Below are 21,116 nucleotides of genomic sequence, written 5' to 3'. Positions count from 1 at the left end.
CCCCACCTACCTGTGATAATATGCTGATAAGCAGTTTTTCCAGTTACTAGAGAGAGAGGCAATTTAATATAATGAATGGTAATGTAATTCTTTGAAAGGAAAATTATAAAACAGTAAGAAAATTAACACAGTAGTTTTTATTAAATATCATTCACCTTATGCCTATATAAGGATAGACTACTATCCACGTTTTATGAATTCATGACATACCTTTTTTTTTAATAAACATTTAAGTGAAAAATCCCTTTTTAAATAAATTTATTTATTTATTTTTGGCTGCGTTGGGTCTTCGTTGCTGCGCGTGGGCTTTCTCTAGTTGTGGCAAGCAGGGACTACTCTTCCTTGCGGTGTGTGGGCTTCTCATTGTGGAGGCTTCTCTTGTTGCGGAGCATGGGTTCTAGGCGTGTGGGCTTCAGTAGTTGTGGCTCGCGGGCTCTAGAGCACAGGCTCAGTAGTTGTGGTGCACAGGCTTAGTTGCTCCGCAGCATGTGGGATCTTCCCAGACCAGAGATTGAACCCATGTCCCCTGCATTGGCAGGCGGATTCTTAACCACTGTGCCACCAGGGAAGTCCCAAGATACCTTTTTCTTAATTTTTTTGATATTTCTAAGCTACGTGGTTCATCTGTGAATTCTTTTCCTTTCTTTTTTTTTTTTTTTGGGGGGGGGGGGCGTGTAGCATGTGGGATCTCAGTTCCCTAACCAGAGTTCGAACTTGCGCCCCCTCCATTGGAAGCACAGAGTCTTAACTACTGGACTGGCAGGGAAGTCCGCATTTGTGAAGTTTTTCAAATTGTTGCAAACCTCTAAAAAATTTTCCAATGTACTGTATTTATTGAAAAAATTCACATATAAGTGGACCCGTGCAGTTCAAACTCACATTGTTCAAGGGTGAACTGTAAATCTTGGTTGAATGAATGCAAAAAGTTTGTCCTTATTCTCTTTTAAGACTTGATAGTTGACTATGCAATTCTAGGTTGAATGTCATTTTTCCTCTTGGATGGCATTGCTGTGCTGTCTTAGCACAGAATGTTGCTGTTCATCTGTGATTCCACTCGGATTCTGGTTTCTTTGCTTGTGCCTACACTTCTTTCCTGTAAATGGTTGCAATCTTCTCATGCTGTCACTTAAAAAAAAAAGTTAAGTATGACACGAATTCAGTCGGGACACTCAGTCTCACTGGACACTTAGTAAGGGGAAATTTTCTTGAATCGTCTCTTTGATAGGTCTTCCCTCATCCCCCCTGCCCCCAAAACAAACAAACAAAGAGGTAAAAGAATCTGTTTTCTCTGTTGTTTCTTTATGGAACTTTTGTTAGTGGGATGTTGGACCTCATGCATTCTTCTTTACTATTTTAATCTTTTGGTTTTCAGTTATCTCTTTGTTTTAATTTCTAGGAGATTTCATTAACATTATCCTCTAATCCTTCTATTAGTTTTTTATTTGTGTTATCAAATTTGAAATGTGTTATACTATTTGTTTCTGATTGTACTCTTTTTAACTGGAGTATTCTGGGGTTAAGTTATTGTGTTATAGATAGACTTTCAACCCGTGTCTCCTGCTTTTTTGCTCTCACCCTACTTTCTTTCTCATAATACTTGGTAGCTTCAAGGGATAAGTCAGTACTCGCCCTGTGCCCACCTTCTCCGTGGCATCCCTCTCTGTACGCACATAGATTTTCACTTCCTTCTCTTGACTAAGTGTGTACTTTTCCTTTTTATTTTAATCTATTTTCCATCTTTTGTTGTTGTTTTTGAAAATCTTTCTTCCATTGTTGCTTTTTTTTTTTTTTTGCGGTACACGGGCCTCTCACTGTTGTGGCCTCTCCCATTGCGGAGCACAGCCTCCGGACGCGCAGACTCAGCAGACATGGCTCACGGGCCCAGCCGCTCCACGGCATGTGGGATCCTCCCAGACCCGGGCACAAACCCGTGTCCCCTGCATCGGCAGGTGGACTTTCAACCACTGTGCCACCAGGGAAGCCCTGTTGCTTCATTTTTTATTGTAATTGAAATGTTAATACATTTTCATTGATATTTTGGTGTAGTTTCATGGGAGAAGAGGAGATAGATGCATATGTTCCATCTGCCATCTTAAAATTGGAGTTCTTCCTTTGAGGCCTGGGTAGCTTAACTTTATGGTTGTAATTCAAATGACAAGTTAAATTTAAAATCAGTTCGTTTGAAAAAAATATTGAATGAAAGAAAGGCTGATTAAGTCTTATCTTAATAACCAAATAGGTAATGTACTTTGTAATAATGCATTTTTTGAATTTTATTTGTGTAGAAGAAATTGAGGAAGAATCTGAAACAACAATTGAGGCTGACTTGACGGATAAACAGAAACATCAGTTGAAACATAGGGAGCTCTTTTTGTCTCGCCAATACGAATCTCTGCCTGCAACACATATCAGGTAAGAACTTTCTAGAAGTTGATCTGAAGTACTCAGTAATATTGTGACAATTGGGAAAAACAAACAAACAAACTAAAACAACCTTTTTGAAGCATTTTTCAAACTCTCCCCAACAATCTTGCTCAAATTAGTTCACTAAAGGCTTCATTATGTAATCTTACCTTGGAAATTTATAGTGTATATTAGCATTTTAAAGCCCTGCATATGTTCTGTAGTAAAGTAACCGTGTTAGCTTTGTTTTAGTCCAGACTTTTCCAGTTTATTTAAGTATGTATTAGCATCTTGCAGAACAGTGTCCAGCAGATACCATTTTGGGAAATGCTGGTCTTCTCCCGATTCCCAGAAAATAATATAGTCATTGGAGTCCAAGAACTAGAACCTGGTTCTAGATCTGGTTCCCGGCACTTGTCTCTTGACCTTGTAGGATACAAGACTTTTGATTTATTTATTTATTTTTGAGGTCCTCTGGGATGAAAACTTTATATTCTTTATTACTCACTCACTTGTATCTGATCTGTGTAATGATGGGATGTAAAAGTGAAATCCAGTCCCTGGTTTGTAGTTTTGGGAGAATGGTGGTGGTCTTTTTGATCCGGTAGTGGTAAGATTTAAGCATAGATACAATTGAGCTCTTTCTGAACTCAAAAACTTCAGAAGGAGTTGGCATCTACTCAGCCTTCGAGAGATTGGGGGGCATGTTTCAGGTAAAGGGAACAGGTAAGCATGGGTGTGTGCAGGGAACAGCCTGTGTCCAGGATGCAGTGTTTTTATCCCCTAATGTTAAAGGAATTCCTTCAACTGTTGTTCACAATCTTTACTTCTTTTATTCAACTCCTCACTAGTTATTATTGTCTTAAAAACTGTTTATATATGGAAATAAAATGTATTAACTGTTTATTTAAAAAAAAATTGGCCCCTCTTCTTTAGCCGTGAATGTCGGTATTGTATCTAAGTCTGTCTTTTTTGGGCTCAGACATGTTTGGAGACTTCCTGAAGCTCCAGTTTGGTCTTTGTAACACAAGCACACATGCTGCAACTCCCTGGACCTTTGTGTATTCTTATACTTCTCTTTTCAGAAATGGACACAGAGATCTTCTAAGGCAGGAAGTGTATCACAAAGATACCAGAATCACTTTTCTCCAAATCTTTTCAGAGATAACTTGATCTTCCTCGGTAGTTAACATCATATCATTGCTTTATTTAGGTTATTTTGGGGACACTGTGTTTATCTTTGTTTCAGAATTGCCTTTAGTAGTATAAAATTGAAAGTAAATGTCCATTAGTAGGGAATTGGTTAAATGTATTATGATACAGCAACTACAACAGAATATTAGATTTCTGTTGTTACAGAAAAATTCTGTTGTATGTTGATAACTAGAAAATAATCAAATTCAAGAAAGTATGTAAAAATGGGGACACTGTGTTTAGATTGGCTAGAGTTAGTATGTTCTGTGTGACTTACGTCCTGTGTTAGAAAAGATAATCAGGCCAGATAATGTGGGAATAGTATTTAACCTAAAAATAGGGGTATTTCAAGAAATAAGAAAATTGTTTTAAAGATATAGGTAACTAATAAATGCTGAAGAGCCATATGCATTTATCATTTAATTGGAAGAAGCTAGAATATAAAGATTCATTTTAAGCTCAAGAAGTTATGTGGCCAGTCATAAGACTCTTGCCAGAACAGGAATCTGACAAATGGTTTTAAAAATGTATCCAAAACACGCAAGTATATTTTTAATTTACCCTCCTGATAGCTTGGAATCTGTTTATAAGTAATGTTGGTTTCCTTTAACAGATTGCTTGGAATGGAAAAACTAGTGAAGTATTTTTCATGTTTCATAAGGACTGAGAGAGTATATTGAAATGTAATTATCAAGACACCCCTTTGTTGAACATAGAAATTACATAGAATATACAATCATTCAGTCATGTTGCACACATTTCCTGAGTATATTCTCAATTAGGGAGCTTGCTAACTGCTTGATAAATAAGACAAGGTTCCCCAGCTTGTAAACTTAAGGAGTTTACCTGGTGGCAATTATTTTGAGTTATGAGGAAGAGATATAGACATTTGAAGCATTTGTTTTTTTTAATTTTTTTGTTCTCCAAGCTGAGAGGGAGTAGTGTGGAGGCATATTTTCTCATTTATGGCTCTCATTTTCAAACAGCTGAATGGACTTAGGGGCAGTCTCCAGCCAAAGCACAAAGCTGTGCTAACCAGCCCTCATGCTGATGTAGAACAAGTGCACATTGGAGTGATCTTGACATTTTGCTAACGTTGAAGTCATGCCCTATTTATCTGTGCTTTAACAGGAGAAAATTACTGAAGTCCCATTGTTCTTTGGCAGCAAAGAGGGGTAATTTGATGAATACTGGCTTTTTATTCTTAGGGGCATTATTAAGTGCCCAGAATTTCCTTGGTGCTGTATGGAACAGAGGAGAAAACCTGACTGAGGCATTCCTGAGGTCCTTTGTAGTTTGTGAGCTATAATACTAACTGGGTGCTACAAGCTTCCCAAAGTGGCAGGGAGGCAACTCTTCCTTCTGATTTCATTGGAAGAGAATGAATAGGACCAGGACTTTTCTGTGTAGAGTTAGTGATTCAGCTCTTGTTGAGGATTTGTTTGTATCTATCTTGTTAGGATAGATAGGATTTGAACATGAGAATTCCTTTGGAACACTTTTTGGGGTGAAGGGGAGAGACAGCATGCTTCTTGCACAGTGCCTTAGGTCATTAATAATAGATTATATGCTGCGTGGGCTATAAAGCACTATAAAACTTATTGTTATGCCAGGTGCTAGACCTGTCACTGTGTGTGTGTTGTGTGTGTGTGTGTGTGTGTGTGTGTGTGTTTGTGTGTGTAGAATACTGTGTTCAGTTATATAGAGCCCATGTTTATTGAACTTGGCTTTTAAAAATTCTAACATTTATTGAACCTTTGTGATAGGTGTTATTTCAGTTGCTTTACATGTATTTTATTTGATCTTCCCAATGACTTTGTAATGTAGGTCCTCTTATTATCCTCATTTTACGGATGAGGAAACTGAAGCAAAAAGGTTAAGTTGTCAGTCTCACGGCTTTTAAATGGCAGATTCAGATCTTGAATTCAGATCACGTGGTGGCAAATATACAATATTATGATATATCAAGCTTTCACATGGAGGGCTAAGCAGAGTCAACATCAAGCGTTCACATGGAGGGCTAAGCAGAGGATAGGAAATCTGTTTTGTGTACATATTTTTTGTCACCAAACGAAATGAATTTATAAAGCATGTATAGCAACCATGAGAAAGGGAGAAACGGAAAAGTTTCTAGCCAACAAGAGGTATTTGGGGGATGGAATACTGAAGTTCTTGTCTTAACACTCAGTGTTGATGAGGGTGGGGAAATAGATAACTCTTCTATATTCGAATGTTAATATAATCAGAGAAATCAAACTTTAATGTGTGAATATCCTTTGACCCGGCAATTCCACTTTTTTGATTTTATCTAACAGAGGTTCTCATGCAAGTGTGTAGAAATATATATACTGATATGTTTATTGCAGAATTGCTTTATTTTTTTAAAGATTTTTTTGCAAATAAATGAGGTCATTTTCATTCATAGATAGGAGTCAGCATCACAAATGTAAGTAGGAACTTGGTATTTGATAGATTTCAGGATTGCACTACTATCAGAAAATGCAAGCAACTTTCATATTTATTCTTTTCTATATTTCTACTTTTCTCTGAAATGAAAGCACATTAGATATATAATGGAAAAAGTATTATTTAAAAGTTTGTCTTAGAGGAAAACATAGGCAGGACACTCTATGACATAAATCACAGGAAGATCCTTTTTGACCCACCTCCTAGAGGAATGGAAATAAAAACAAAAATAAACAAATGGGACCTAATGAAACTGCAAAGCTTTTGCACAGCAAAGGAAACCATAAACAAGACCAAAAGACAACCCTCAGAATGGGAGAAAATATTTGCAAATGAAGCAACTGGCAAAGGATTAATCTCCAAAATTTATAAGCAGCTCATGCAGCTCAATAACAAAAAAACAAACAACCCAATCCAAAAATGGGCAGAAGACCTAAATAGACATTTCTCTAAAGAAGATATACGGACTGCCAACAAACACATGAAAAAATGCTCAACATCACTAATCATTAGAGAAATGCAAATCAAAACTACAATGAGATATTATCTCACACCAGTCAGAATGGCCATCATCAAAAAATCTAGAAACAATAAATGCTGGAGAGGGTGTGGAGAAAAGGGAACCCTCTTGCACTGTTGGTGGGAATGTAAATTGATACAGCCACTATGGAGAACAGTATGGAGGTTCCTTAAAAAACTACAAATAGAACTACCATAGGACCCAGCAATCCCACTACTGGGCATATACCCTGAGAAAACCATAATTCAAAAAGAATCATGTACCAGAATGTTCATTGCAGCTCTATTTACAATAGCCCGGAGATGGAAACAACCTAAGTGTCCATCATCGAATGAATGGATAAAGAAGATGTGGCACATACATACAATGGAATATTACTCAGCCATAAAAAGAAATGAAATTGAACTATTTGTAATGAGGTGGATGGACCTAGAGTCTGTCATACAGAGTGAAGTAAGTCAGAAAGAGAGAGACAAATACCGTATGCTAACACATATATATGGAATTTAAGAAAAAAAAATGTCATGAAGAGCCTAGGGGTAAGACAGGAATAAAGACACAGACCTACTGGAGAATGGACTTGAGGATATGGGGAGGGGGAAGGGTAAGCTGTGACAAAGCGAGAGAGAGGCATGGACATATATACACTACCAAAGGTAAGGTAGATAGCTAGTGGGAAGCAGCGGCATAGTACAGGGAGTTCAGTGCATAGCACAGGGAGATCAGCTCGGTGCTTTGTGACTGCCTGGAGGGGTGGGATAGGGAGGATGGGAGGGAGGGAGACACAAGAAGGAAGAGATATGGGAACATATGTATATATATAACTGATTCATTTTGTTGTAAAGCAGAAACTAGCACACCATTGTGGAGCAATTATACTCCAATAGAGATGTTAGAGAAAAAGGAAAAAGTTTGTACATTTGGACATTAGAGAGGGGAAATGCCGTTTTGCATCCATTTTAATCCCCTGCCTTGCGTGACAACCTGGCTGGTTTTGATTCCCAGAATAGATGGGAATCTACTAAAAACTAAACTCATCTTTATTCTCCCTTCCCCAGTAGTAGTAAAGTACAATAGAAACATTAGCTCCTGTTACTGTTTGATAGCAGACCTGTTTCTAATTTAGGGGTACATTTTCCAAATGTTTTTGTTGCAAAATGCTGTTTCCTTCAAGAATTATTCTGTCGGTTTATATTCCCACCACAGTATATTATGAATATGCCCATTTTGCTGTTTCCTCACCATCACTGCATATTAAAATTTAAAAGTAAACTTTTATTGTTTATTTTATGATAATGGAAGAATTATAATTTATTGTTGAAATGGGAAAAACACACAAAAAAGACACACACACCCCTGTGATCCCTCCACCAAGCAGCACTGACATTTTGGTGTATCTTCAGTGCATTTGCATTCCTAATCTTATGTGTATTCTTTGGATTTGGGCTGCACATTGTTGGAGTTTACTCAATGGCAGAGGAGCTACATTCCTTGTGTGCAGCTTCCTGTCGTTAAGCAGTGCTTATTCTTCAGTACTGCTATTGTCATCTTTGCTCTTTCTAGGTTGGTTGGTTTGTTTTTAAATATGTGAGAAATTTGGTAGGAAAATGAATGATGGAACAGCAGGAGGAGGGGAGGAGGACAGTTAAATAAAGGCTGGAAAAATTCCATTCTTGAGACATTAATAGACATGCCTGATAGGTTTGATATATATGAAGGAGCAGAATGAATCTAGAGTAAGAATACTTTGGGGAACTCCCTGGCAGTCCAGTGGTTAGGACTCGATGCTTTCACTGTAGGGGGACGGGGGGGGGGACGGGGGGGGGGATGGGACAGGACTTAAGATCCCGTAAGCTGCGAAAAACAAACAAAAAACCAAAAAATTAATATTTTGTTACTCAGAAAGAGTGCTTATTCAAAAACCAATCCAAGTGTCACGATCTTATAATGGGCAGAGATTTCTTAATTAAGGTCATGAAGATATTCTTCTATGTTTTCTTGAAGTTTTACTATCCCACCTTTTATATTTAGGTCTGTTTTATGCATATGGTGTGAAGAGAGGTCAGTTAGAAAATTAAGTTTAAAAAGATAACTGTTTACAGTATCATCAAACAATATCAAACACCTAGGAATAAATCTAAAGAAAGACGTCCAGGGCTTCACTGGTGGCACAGTGGTTAAGAATCCGCCTGCCAACGCAGGGGACACGGGTTTGAGCCCTGGTCCGGGAAGATCTCATATGCCGCGGAGCAACTAAGCCTGTGTGCCACAACTACTGAGCCTGCATCCCACAACGACTGAAGCCCACATGCCTAGAGCCCGTGCTCCGCAACAAGAGAAGCCACCTCAGTGAGAAGCTTGCATGCTGCAACGAAGCCCCAACGCAGCCAAAAATAAGATAAAAATAAATTAAAAAAAATAAAAGATGTCTAAAAAAAGGGAAAGATGTGTAAAAACTCCACACAGAAATTACAGAGTATTGGTAAAGGAATTAAAGATTAAGTAAATAAATGACAGTAAGTCTGTTTTTCCCAAATTGATCCAAAGATTCCATGTAATTCCAAAGAAAAGCTTAGCAGGGTTGTGTGTGTATGTGTGTGTGTGTCTGTGTATGTGTATGTGTGTATAAATTGAGAAGCTGAGTCCAAAATCTCTGGGAATCAAAAGGACCAAGAACATTTCAAATCATGGTTCTTGTACTTCTGGATGTCCCTGTAGACCCATTCAGGAGGGCCTTTTTGAGATCAAAACTATTCTCATAACAACAGTAAGATGTTATTTGCCTTTTCTCCATGTTGATTTTGCAAAAGCAAAATCATGTGCAAAAGCAGTGGTGGGTAAACTGCTGGCACCAAGTCAGCAGGAATCACGTCAGTGTCACCAAACTGTGCTATATTCGTCACTGTACTGTATGCATTTGCAATTAAGAAAAGAAAAAAAAAAAGACAAGTTCCACTTAAGAATGTTCTTGGCAAAACAGTACCATTTATTAATTTTAATAAGTCTCAAATGCCTTTTTTTAAAGATTGAGGAAAAATTCACACATGTTAGCCACTGTACAGTATACAGGGTACAATTCAGTGGCATTCAGTATAAAAAATTCAGTATACTGACAACGTTGTGCAACCATCACCTCTCCCTTATTTCAAGAGATTATACATCTTCATTTTCCGACGTATGTAAGTCAAATCATTATGCTGTACCCCTTAAACTTACATGGTGCTGTATGTCAATTATACCTCAATAAAACTGGAAGAAAAAAGAGATTACACATCTTTTTAATGTTCCATGTGCTGAAAAGGGAAGCATGCATAAATCGTTTCTGCTGCATATGAAAGTGTGATGATCATTTTGAGAAAAAACTCATGGGCTTGTTTGAAATATGAGCTAAACTAGCTACCTTTTTCATGGAACACCATTTTTGCCTGAAATAACCACTTAGAGATGAACTGTGGTTATTTTTTTTAATTAATTAATTAATTTTTTTGCGGTACACGGGCCTCTTACTGTTGTGGCCTCTCCCATTGCGAAGCACAGGTTCCGGACGTGCAGGCTCAGCGACTGCGGCTCACGGGCCCAGCCGCTCCGCGGCATGTGGGATCTTCCCGGACCGGGGCACGAACCCGCGTCCCCTGCATCGGCAGGCGGACTCTCAACCACTGCGCCACCAGGGAAGCCCGAACTGTGGTTATTGAGACATGAGTATTTGATGGATGTTCTTTGAAAATGAAGTAAACTAGTTACTTATGTGAAAACCTAGTTGTCTGTTAAGCCAGACATTGAAGAGATTTGTAAAAATGTAAAATAACGCCACTGTTCTCATTAATTTTGGGGGGGGAATATAGTAATTATTAATAACAAATATTTGCTAATATGTTTATTTTTATTTTAAATTAATTAATGTTAAATTTTTAGTTTTAATTTCTATCATGGTAAATATTGATAGATGTAACCCACAAAGGCAAAAAGTTCATTGAGGTTCTCAATAATTTTTAGGAACTTAAAAGAGATCTTGAGGGGGCTTCCCTGGTGGTGCAGTGGCTACGAGTCCACCTGGCAGTGCAGGGGACACGGGTTTGAGCCCTGGTCCGGGAGGATTCCACGTGCCGCGGAGCAGCTAAGCCTGTGCTCCACAGCTGCTGAGCCTGCACTCTGGAGCCCGTGAGCCACAGCCGCTGAGCCCGCATGCCACCACTAGTGAAGCCCAAGCACCCTAGAGCCTGCACTGTGCAACAAGGGAGGCCACTGCAATGGGAGGCCCGCGCACCACAATGAAGGGTAGCCCCCGCTCACTGCAGCTAGAGAAAGCCCGCGCCCAGCAGCAAAGACCCAACGCAGCCTAAATAAATAAAAAAATAATAAAAAAAAAAATAGAGATCTTGAGACCAAAAAGTTTGAGAACCATTGATAAAGTCAGTCTTGAAGAACAAAAATGTTAGAGGTTTATATCATTCGATATTAAGACACTTGTATAGCTACAGTAATTAATGTAGGGTAGTACAGGTAAGTGGATTGTGAAATAAACCAGTGGAACAGAATAGAAAAGCCAGAACAGACCCGCATATATAGTACAACTTGATATTTGATGAAGGTGCCTTTGCAGTGTTGTGGAGAAAGGGTGGTCTTTTCAGTATATGGTGCCAAATCAGTTGGGGCCCTAGGGGAAAATAAATGAAGGCTTCCCTTTGTCTCTCCCTATCTCTCTCTCCCCTCCTCCCCCCCCCCCCGCTATTTTTTTGTTGATGAATTGAGGATTTTGTTTCTCACCGTTTGGATTTTGCTGATTGTATCCCCCTGTGTTCAACCACGTTCCCCTCTCCCTCATATTTCTCGTGAATTGGTAATAGAGGACGTGGTTTCCTTCATTCCTCCTGCCCTGCCTTGGGGAAGAGTGAAGTACAAGAGACAAAAACTTCTTCATAGGCGGTGTTGTACATTAGGAGGTACATAATCTCTCATTTCTGGATGTTACTGGCACTTATTTGATGCTTATTGCCTGGAGTTCCATTAATCACAGTTATAGAGTGGTGATATTCTAATTATACTGTTCTTCATATACTAGTTGGAAGGCTTCTGTGTTTTTTGGTTATGACTCTTAATTTTAGTTTTATGTTTTAGTGTATAACAACTTACAGCAGAGGCTATCAACTTTATCAGACTCAGCCTCTCTTTTACATATTTTTTAATACTTCCTATGCTATTCTGGAATGAAATTCATAGATAATTTATTACTACACATGTGATACATAGTTTGGCTTGGAATTTAATTTTGAGTTGAAGATGACTAACCCCATTGTCCTCAAACATCTATTGTCATTGAAAGTAGTTTTATATCACATAGATTCTCCATACTCTGCATATTACCTGTTTTTTTCCAGCTTTTAAATCTTAGAATTCTCTTATCCATTGTATCCTGAAATTTCAGGGATGCCTCAATGGTGAGGATATTTGGTAGATCATTTTATTCTATTTTATTTCTTTATTTTTAAAGCTTAAAGGTTAAAAAAAAATATTTATTCCTCCCTCCCTTCTTTCCTCCCTCCCTCCCCCCTCCCTTCCCCCCTCACTTCCTGAAGGCTTCTTAGTTGTGGCATGCTTGCAGGATCTAGTTCCCAGACTGGGGATCAAACGGGGTGGGGGGGCAGGGGGGGGACGGGCCCTGCATTGGGAGCATGGAGTCTTACCCACTAGACCACCAGGGAAGTCTGTGTTGAGGCCTTTTAAAAATCTTCAGAGAAAACCAATTTTTACAGATTTATGTTTATTGATAAATAAGTAGTAATGCTAAGTTTTAAGTATACAAGTAATAAAATAGAACTCCACTGTGGATTAGCAGTCTCTCTCCAGTTTGGCTACTAACGTTAAAGAAACTTACTTGGAATCTTTAAAACAAAATTCAAACAAAGGCAGTTTTCTTCCTGTACATTTCATTGTGTCAGTATATTTATTTTAAGATGTTACATTTTTGCAATTTTCTTGGTATCTGTAAACAAAATTTAAGTTAGCCAGAAGAGTGCTATTGAGACTATAAGTAGTGCTACTTAAGAGATGAATGTAACATAAAGATAGTTATTTTCTTAGTACGCTTAGGCTCTTAGGATTGCTAAGGAAGAGGAGGACTAGAGGAAGAACATAGAAATGGGAAAAATCATATCACAATTTAACATTTTAAAGTCTACATGTTTAGCACACCTTTTCTTGAATGTTGTGTTTATACTATATAATCTTTCCTTTGAAATGATCAACCCTGTGGGTTGAAGTGTTTTCTTCTCCAACTAAAGTCATAATGCAGAAATGCATTGGGCTGGGGCTTCCCTGGTGGCGCAGTGGTTGAGAATCTGTCAGTGCAGCGGACACGTGTTCGAGCCCTGGTCTGGGAGGATCCCACATGCCGCGGAGCAACTGGGCCCCGTGAGCCACAACTACTGAGCCTGGGCGTCTGGAGCCTGTGCTTCGCAACAAGGGAGGCCGCGATAGTGAGAGGCCCGCGCACCGCGATGAAGAGTGGCCCCCCGCTTGCCACAACTAGAGAAGGCCCTCGCACAGAAACGAAGATCCAACACAGACATAAATAAATAAATAAATTTAAAGACTAAAAAAAAAAGAAAGAAATGCATTGGGCTGTATCACAGGATAGCCTACATATTGTCCCGAGTACTGGTGTTCCACATGGTTGTGGAAAGAAATGCTTGTGAGATTTTCCTAGTAATCAAAACAATTTGTTTGTCATCCTGTCTTGGAGAAGAGGAGCTTCCTAATCCTAGCACCTTCTTTTGAACATTCTACTTTCTCCTAGTTATAAAAGGGAAAGGTGGCACCAAGAGAGGATTTTTTTCCCCCTTGAATTCCTCTTTGATAGTTTCTTTCATGTTTGTTACCAGATCTCCAGGATCATGGGTTAATAACTTGTTGCTTTGCTTTCTTCCACGTGCCACAGACGGAAGGGGCTTTCCAAAGCACTGCTTGTCATGCTTCTTCACAAAATCCATTGAGCTATCACATTAAGCTCAAACTTCTCTTCTTGGCATTTCATTCCTGTCTTACCTACTCACGCAACTTCTCTGACATTGACCTTGGCATTTATACTACTCTGATACTGCTACTGTTCATTTCTAAAAATTTTAGAAATCTCTCTTCACTTTCTCTTCTCCATTCCCTTTCCTTTGTATTTCCAGTATATCACAATTTTATTTAACTTAATAATCTGTATTTTATGAACGCATAAATATTCCTCACATAATTCATTGTTGTACAATCTCATGTTTTCCTTGGAGTTAATAATTGTTTTGCCTTTTCCTTTTGATTAGTCTTCTAAAATGTAAAAAATTTTAGTTCTTGCTTATCTGAAAATGTTTGTCACACTTGACTGATGTTTGTTTAGGCATATATTTCTGGTTTGGAAATAATTTCCCTCAGAATTTTGAATCTTTTCATTTGACCTATCTTACATTGCTGCTGTTGAGAAATGTAATCTTATGAAAGCATTTTGGATCTTTGAACTTCATTAAGTTTTTAAAAATTTGTTCATTGTATTCCGTGGATTAAATGCTGTATAAAACTGTTTGCTGAATTTCCAGTCACAGAACCAGGCATGGTTCTTTACATGAAAAAATGCTCAGAATTCAGTTTGTGGCTAATATAAGACTCATAAGACCAATGACACAAATGCCCCTGTTTTGGGGGGCGTCTTAAAAAAATAAGCATTTTATTTTGGGATACTTTTAGAGTTACAAACAAAGCTGCAAGGATGGTATAGAGAGTTCCCGTGTACTCTTCACTCAGTTTCCCCTAATGTTGATGATTTATAGAATCATTACATCTTTATCAAAGCCAAGAAATTGACATAGATGTATTACTATTGACTAAGCTCCAGACTTTATTCAGATAGTACCATTCTTTTTCTGATGTCCTTTTTTTGTTTCACGATTTACTCTGACATTTCATTTAGGTATCATGTCTCCATAGTTTCCTCTGGTGTGTATCCCAGTCTTTCCTTGTTTTTCATGACCTTGACAGTTTTGAAGAATAATATATATATATTATATATATTTTTAATAATAACTTTATTGAGATATTGTGATGGTTAATTTCATGTGTCAACTTGACTGGGGCTATGTGAGGCCCAGATATCTGGTTAAGCATTCTGGGTGTGTCCTTGAGGGTGTTTCCGGAAGAGATTATTAGAATCAGTAGACTGAGTAAAGCAGATTGCCCCCCCCCCCCCTTGTGTGGGGGAAACCTCTTCTAATCTGTTGAAGATCTGAAAAGAGCAAAAAGGTAGAGGAAGGGAGACTTCTCTCTCTGTGTGACTGAGTAAGCTGCGACCTCGGTCTCCTGCCCTCGGACTGGGATTTACAGCATCAGCACTCCTGGTTCTCAGGCCTTTGGACTTGGACCAGAACTACACGTTTTGTTTACCCATTCATCAGCTGATGGAAATTTGGGTTGTTTCCGCTTCTTGGCTGTTATGAATAATGCTGCTGTGAACATCCGTGCACAGGTTTTTGTGTGGATGTATGTTTTCTTTTCTGGTATCACGCTTAGGAGTGGAATTGCCGGGTCAGAGGGCAACTCTGTTTAACATTTTGAGGAACGGCCAAACTGATTTCAGAAGTGACTGCACAGTTTTATATCCTCACCAGCAAAGTGTTAGGGTTCCAGTTTCTCCACATCCACATCAACACTAGTTACTGTCTGTGTTTTTCATTGTAGGCATCCTTGTGGTTTTCTGTGAAGTGTATCTCACTGTGGTTTTGAGTTTGCGTTTTCCTAATGGCTGAGAATGTTGAGCGTCTTCCCCCTGCCACACTGGCAAATAGTTTGTTTTTGCATATGTTAAAAATTGAAATATGGTTGACATACAACATTATGTTAGTTTCAGGTGTACTAAATAGTTATTTGACATTTGCGTACATTATGAAATGATCACAATAAGTCTAGTAATCATCTGTCCGCATACAAAGTTACAATTAGGTTCATTGCTTGAGGTTCAGGGTAAAACAATTGGGTTATCTATATTCAGAAGTTGATAATAGTTCCCTTAGTTTGCTGTTAGCTTAAAATTTATCATGCTTTTTCCTGTGAGCCAAGATTTGTTCAGCATAAAGGAAGCCAACACTTTAAATCTCTTTTTAAACTACTTTTATCAACAACTCTTGGCGTGGTGGTACATGTGTTAATTACATATTCATATTTACTTCATAAAATAATTCTGACTGAACCTCTTACTTTGTTAGCTGTTAATATATGTACATGAAAATTTAAGTGTCACATTTTCATTTTTAATGGGGGAAAAGGTACAATATACTACATTAAAGAAAAATTAAGAACTAAAATTACCTATTATCCTTTCCTCTTTGCATAAAATCTGCATTTCCAAAAATAACTTACATTTTAGATTGGTTGGGATATCTATCCTTCTATTGGTTTTGTAATCATGTTGTGCCTCTAAAACAGTATAATCAGTGTTTCCTTATCTCCTGATATAAATATGAAAATAATGGTTTAGTTATTAAATTCTTTTGTCATTTCAGACAGTATGGAGGCAACTTTATGCTATATTGTTTTTTTTTGTTTGTTTTTGGGGTTTTTTTTGCGGTACGCAGGCCTCTCACTGTTGTGGCCTCTCCCGTTGTGGAGCACAGGCTCCGGACGTGCAGGCTCAGTGGCCATGACTCATGGGCCCAGCCGCTCCGCGGCATGTGGGATCTTCCCGGACCCGGGGCATGAACCTGTGTCCCCTGCATCGGCAGGCGGACTCTCAACCGCTGCGCCACCAAGGAAGCCCTATGCTATATTCTTTTAATGAATTTTCAGTGTCTGTTATCCTATAAAATTCAAGTGATATCTATTAGAATAACATTTACAGCATCTGCTCCTCTCCATTTTAAAAAAAAACAAACCTGACTTTAGAGAACTTAAAAAAATATTTTTTCTAGGTGATTAAGTATTAAATGTTAGAAATACTGCTTTGTCAGCAGTTATTGAGGCAAGAGAAGTAAATGAAACTATTTTTGGAAATCCCGTTTGTTGCTTAAGCACTCTTGCATGTATGAGCATGTATTCACAGGTCATAAGAGGTTCTTCTATGGCAGCTGTAGATGCGGTAACAGCAACAGAGCAATTTCCCTGCTCGTAATTCTGTCCTTTGTAAGAGCTTGTCATGTAATTGTTGACTTTACATATGCATTGAAGTAATAATGTTAATTTTTCTGCTTCAGTAATATGCATGAATAAAATATATTAGAAAAGCAGAAAACCTTTATAGCTCCTGGTAATCAAATTAGAGATTTGACAGGATAATATGGAAATACCACATGCTCACAGAGAAATCTTATTTTTTTAAAAAATAAATTTATTTATTTATTTTTGGCTGCATTGGGTCTTCTTTGCTGCAAGCGGGCTTTCTCTAGTTGCGGTGAGCAGGGGCTACTCTTCGTTGTGGTGCAGGGTCTTCTCATTGTGGTGGCTTCTCTTGTTGCGGAGCACGGACTCTAGGCGCGTGGGCTCAGTAGTTGTGGCTCGCAGGCTCTAGAGCGCAGGCTCAGTAGTTGTGGTGCACGGGCTTAGCTGCTCTGCAGCCTGTGGGATCTTCCTGGACCAAGGCTCGAACCCATGTCCCCTGCATTGGCAGGTGGATTCTTAACCACAGCGCCACCAGGGAAGTCCCTGAGAGAAATCTTTTGAAGTGATAACAACCTAAGATGATTAACAGAGAAAGATGTTTTGATGAGAGGAAATCTTTTTTTAGATTTAAGGAATATACAGTTGCAAAATGTTTAGTAAACTATAATTTTTTTTTTTTTTAGTAAACTATAAGTTTTTACTTATGTGTTAATATTTTACTTTTGCAAAAGTTTTGCTTTTGGTAATTTTTTCCTTTGAATTGTATTTCACTCTGATAATCTAACAACAAGCTTCCTATTTAATGTATATTTGATGCATTTGTTTTTGCAGGCTATTTCATGGGGAGCAAGTAGTGACTTTTGTTTAGAAAATCAAATGATATTATGACATTTAAAAAATATTTTGTGAGCCCTGACCAATATCTGTAACTTGAATAGTCTTATCAAAATTTTCCTGTCAAATTTGTAGCTATATTGAAGTTTTCAAGCTGGGAGGATAATTTTAAAAGTGGTAATAAATACAACTACCTGAATAACCCTGATTTTTCTCAGGTCTAGATAAGCCTTTTTTACCGCTTTTTAAAAATATTTATTTATTTATTTATTTATTCATACATACATACGTACATCTTTATTGGAGTATACTTGCTTTACAGTGTTGTGTTAGTTTCTGCTTTATAACAAAGTGAATCAGTTATACATATACATATATCCCCATAGCTCCTCCCTCTTGCGTGTCCCTCCCACCCTCCCTATCCCACCCCTCTAGGTGGTCACAAAGCACCGAGCTGATCTCCCTGTGCTATGCAGCTGCTTCCCACTAGCTAGCTATTTTACATTTGGTAGTGTATATATGTCCATGCCACTCTCTCACTTCGTCCCAGCTTACCCTTCCGCCTCCCCGTGTCCTCAAGTCCATTCTCTACGTCTGCGTCTTTATTCCTGTCCTGCCCCTAGGTTCTTCAGAACTTTTTTTGGTTTTTTTTAGATTTCATATATATGTGTTAGCATACGGTATTTGTTTTTCTCTCTCTGACTTACTTCACTCTGTATGACTCTCTAGGTCCATCCACCTCACTACAAATAACTCAATTTCGTTTCTTTTTATGGCTGAGTAATATTCCATTGTATATAGGTGCCACATCTTTATCCATTCATCTGTCGATGGACACTTAGGTTGCTTCCATATCCTGTAAGCCTTTTTTAAAATAGACATTTCTTTTCCAAGCACACACCCAGCTATTATCAAAGGTAAATGCCATGAGACTTCAAGGTCCATGAATCTTATTTGCCCCTTGCTCTACAGGAGTTTCTTGTATTTAAATTTTAACTAGTCTTTAGAACAGTTTCAATAAAGGTAAGTTACTTAATCCTGATGTGAATGTATATTATTTTAGGTTCTCATATGCAGTGGCTACTTTAAAAATTTGAAGGTTATTTCAGGCATTGGTTTGCATGGTGTTGTCTTTGAAAATCCCTTGTATAAAATTACCTCATATTAACTCTTTACAGATTCAGAAACTAGCTCTTGGTCTGAATATTGCATTGTACTCTTCTTTTTTTTCTTGAAAAATTAGGAAATACCTATAAAGTGTTTTATGTTACAAGGATTTACTGCCTAACATTGTTCCTTCCCCAGATTAGCCTCTCAATAAATGTCTACAAACACAGCCTTATTTTTTAGGTTACACAAAACCAAGATGGTAGAGAGTCCAAGTATATATACATATATAGATTTTCCTAAAAGCCATCTAGTTTCTTAATACCACCTTTACATTTTGAATATTCCTAACTTTATATATATCATCACTGTGAGGGTGAGGTGGCCTTTATTTATTCACTTTTCTCCTCTTTCAACAGGGGGAAATGCAGTGTTGCCCTTCTGAATGAGACAGAGTCTGTATTGTCATATCTTGATAAAGAGGTAATTCACAATTATACTTGTTTTTGGTTTTCCCTCTATTTCATAAGAAGCCCATACTTTTGTATTATTTCTTCTTCTAACAAATTATTGTACAATGATAGCAGTATTATAGTAAAAGTATAATGACTGGACTGCATTCAGTTAATTTTATTTTTCTGGTTAACTGAGATAAAAGTTGGCAAAAACTCCCATGTCTGTCTGTCTCTTTTGCTTGGTAATGAAAAGCTTGTAAAGTATAGCACGTGATTTAGTTGGTAGTGGAAGAACTATTTTTGGCTTTATGAAATAAATGACTTCAGTATATTTGGTCCTCCTCCCTTTTTTTTCTTTTTAAATAAATAGCATTTCTTTTAGACTGTTTGCAGATGAGATTTTACCATTGGTGGTCTGCTTTCTTCCCTGGAATCCTAATAAACTTTGTCAACTAAAAATATTTTTTTCTGTAAACTTCAAGAAACATTTTAAACATTTTTAACAAGTTGAATTAGAGCAAGCACTTCATTGAAGGGAGGAAATTCTTGTAAGCAAGGCTATTCCACATTTTGTAGTTTTATGTGACTTTTATCATTTGTGTTGTGGAGAAAATATTTTACTATTGATAATGTTTCAGTATTTAAGCTTTATAATTACATAGTGTTTGTTTTCCCAAAATCTTTATTACACATAGGTTTTTTTTTTTTTTTTTTTTACAGAATTAAAGGGACATTTTTTCTTTTTTTTTGTTTGTTTGCGGTACGCGGGCCTCTCACTGTTGTGGCCTCTCCCATTGCGGAGCACAGGCTCCAGACGCGCAGGCTCAGTGGCCATGGCTCACGGGCCCAGCCGCTGCGTGGCACGTGGGATCTTCCCAGACCGGGGCACGAACCCGTGTCCCCTGCATCGGCAGGTGGACTCTCAACCACTGTGCCACCAGGGAAGCCCTACTCTGTAGTTTTATGGTTTCATTATTGTGACATTGGATTTATTGCTTTATAAAAAGTAGAAGGAATTATGTTTACCTAGGTATTTTCTGTCTTTTCTTTTTTTTCCAGGATACTTTTTTCTACTCATTGGTCTATGATCCCTCAGTGAAAACACTGTTAGCTGACAAAGGTGAAATCAGAGTGGGACCTAGATATCAAGCAGACATTCCAGAAATGCTCTTAGAAGGTATGTTTTCCTTTGGGTTGCAAATCCCATGAAAACAAATGTACCTTGAAACTCAAATATTTTCCTCATATGGAAGAAACAACTTTCAGGCTAAAGTTTAAAAGTAACGGGCTCTTCCAACTTTAGAAATACAACAAACGGCAATGAAAAATAATTTAATCGATCAGTTATTCATTTTTTATTTCACACTTTCATGAGTTTTCTGCCTGTGTTTTTCTTTTAAATACAACTTTAAGAATGTTAGTGTTGTTGAACTTGTGTTTCAGTGTGACACGCTCACGCCTTGAGATCCTGAGTGCCTTCATGTCATCTCTCTATGGTAGCCTTGCAATCTAGTGAACATTTACATTTTGGTGGGAATTTTGGCAGATCTGCGTAGTTTCTATACCAGAGAGATTCAGAGCTTTGCATTTTAAACACAGATCTTCCTAGCAAGACTTTTCTTTCTTCTGTCATAATTATATACTTAAAACCTTTATTTTCTGATTTCAAAAGTAAGACATTCTTACCATTAAAAAATAAAACACAAAGAAACGTGTAATATAGAAAATGAACACCACCCCCTTTCCTTCTTTCCAAACCCATATTTAATTACTAATATTGTTCAGGGTATTTTTTTTTTTTTTTTTGGTACAGTCTCTGGCTCGTAACCCATTCAGGTGTGGTCTTTGTGGGATGGCAAGTTGCACGTTGCTCTGCAGTTGCTTCTTTCAGTTAATAGTGTATCTTTAGCATCTTTCCTGATGAGCAGAGTGGCTTTATTCTTTTCAGTGACTGTAGAGTTCTTAAGTCTGCATGGATGTGCCACAATTTATTTCCTTTACCAGTACCCTAT

The 21,116-nt window shown here is 37.8% G+C and overlaps 1 protein-coding gene across 8 annotated transcripts in view; it reads left to right on the top strand.

The window, feature by feature from the left end:
* The window catches only part of MTA3 (metastasis associated 1 family member 3), a 164,109-nt gene that overhangs the window by 55,997 nt on the left and 86,996 nt on the right, over positions 1-21,116 (top strand). For all 8 annotated transcript variants that reach the window (XM_079940382.1, XM_079940381.1, XM_079940379.1 and 5 more), the window contains 3 exons: positions 2,286-2,412; positions 19,069-19,132; positions 20,164-20,281. In XM_079940382.1, coding sequence (XP_079796508.1) covers positions 2,286-2,412; positions 19,069-19,132; positions 20,164-20,281 — 309 coding nt within the window. The remainder of the gene's footprint in view (positions 1-2,285; positions 2,413-19,068; positions 19,133-20,163; positions 20,282-21,116) is intronic.

The sequence above is a fragment of the Stenella coeruleoalba genome, assembly GCF_951394435.1.
Source record: "Stenella coeruleoalba genome assembly, chromosome: 13".
NCBI lineage: Eukaryota > Metazoa > Chordata > Mammalia > Artiodactyla > Delphinidae > Stenella > Stenella coeruleoalba.
The sequence above is the reverse complement of the archived record's forward strand: the minus strand, read 5'-3'. Positions and strand labels throughout refer to the sequence as shown.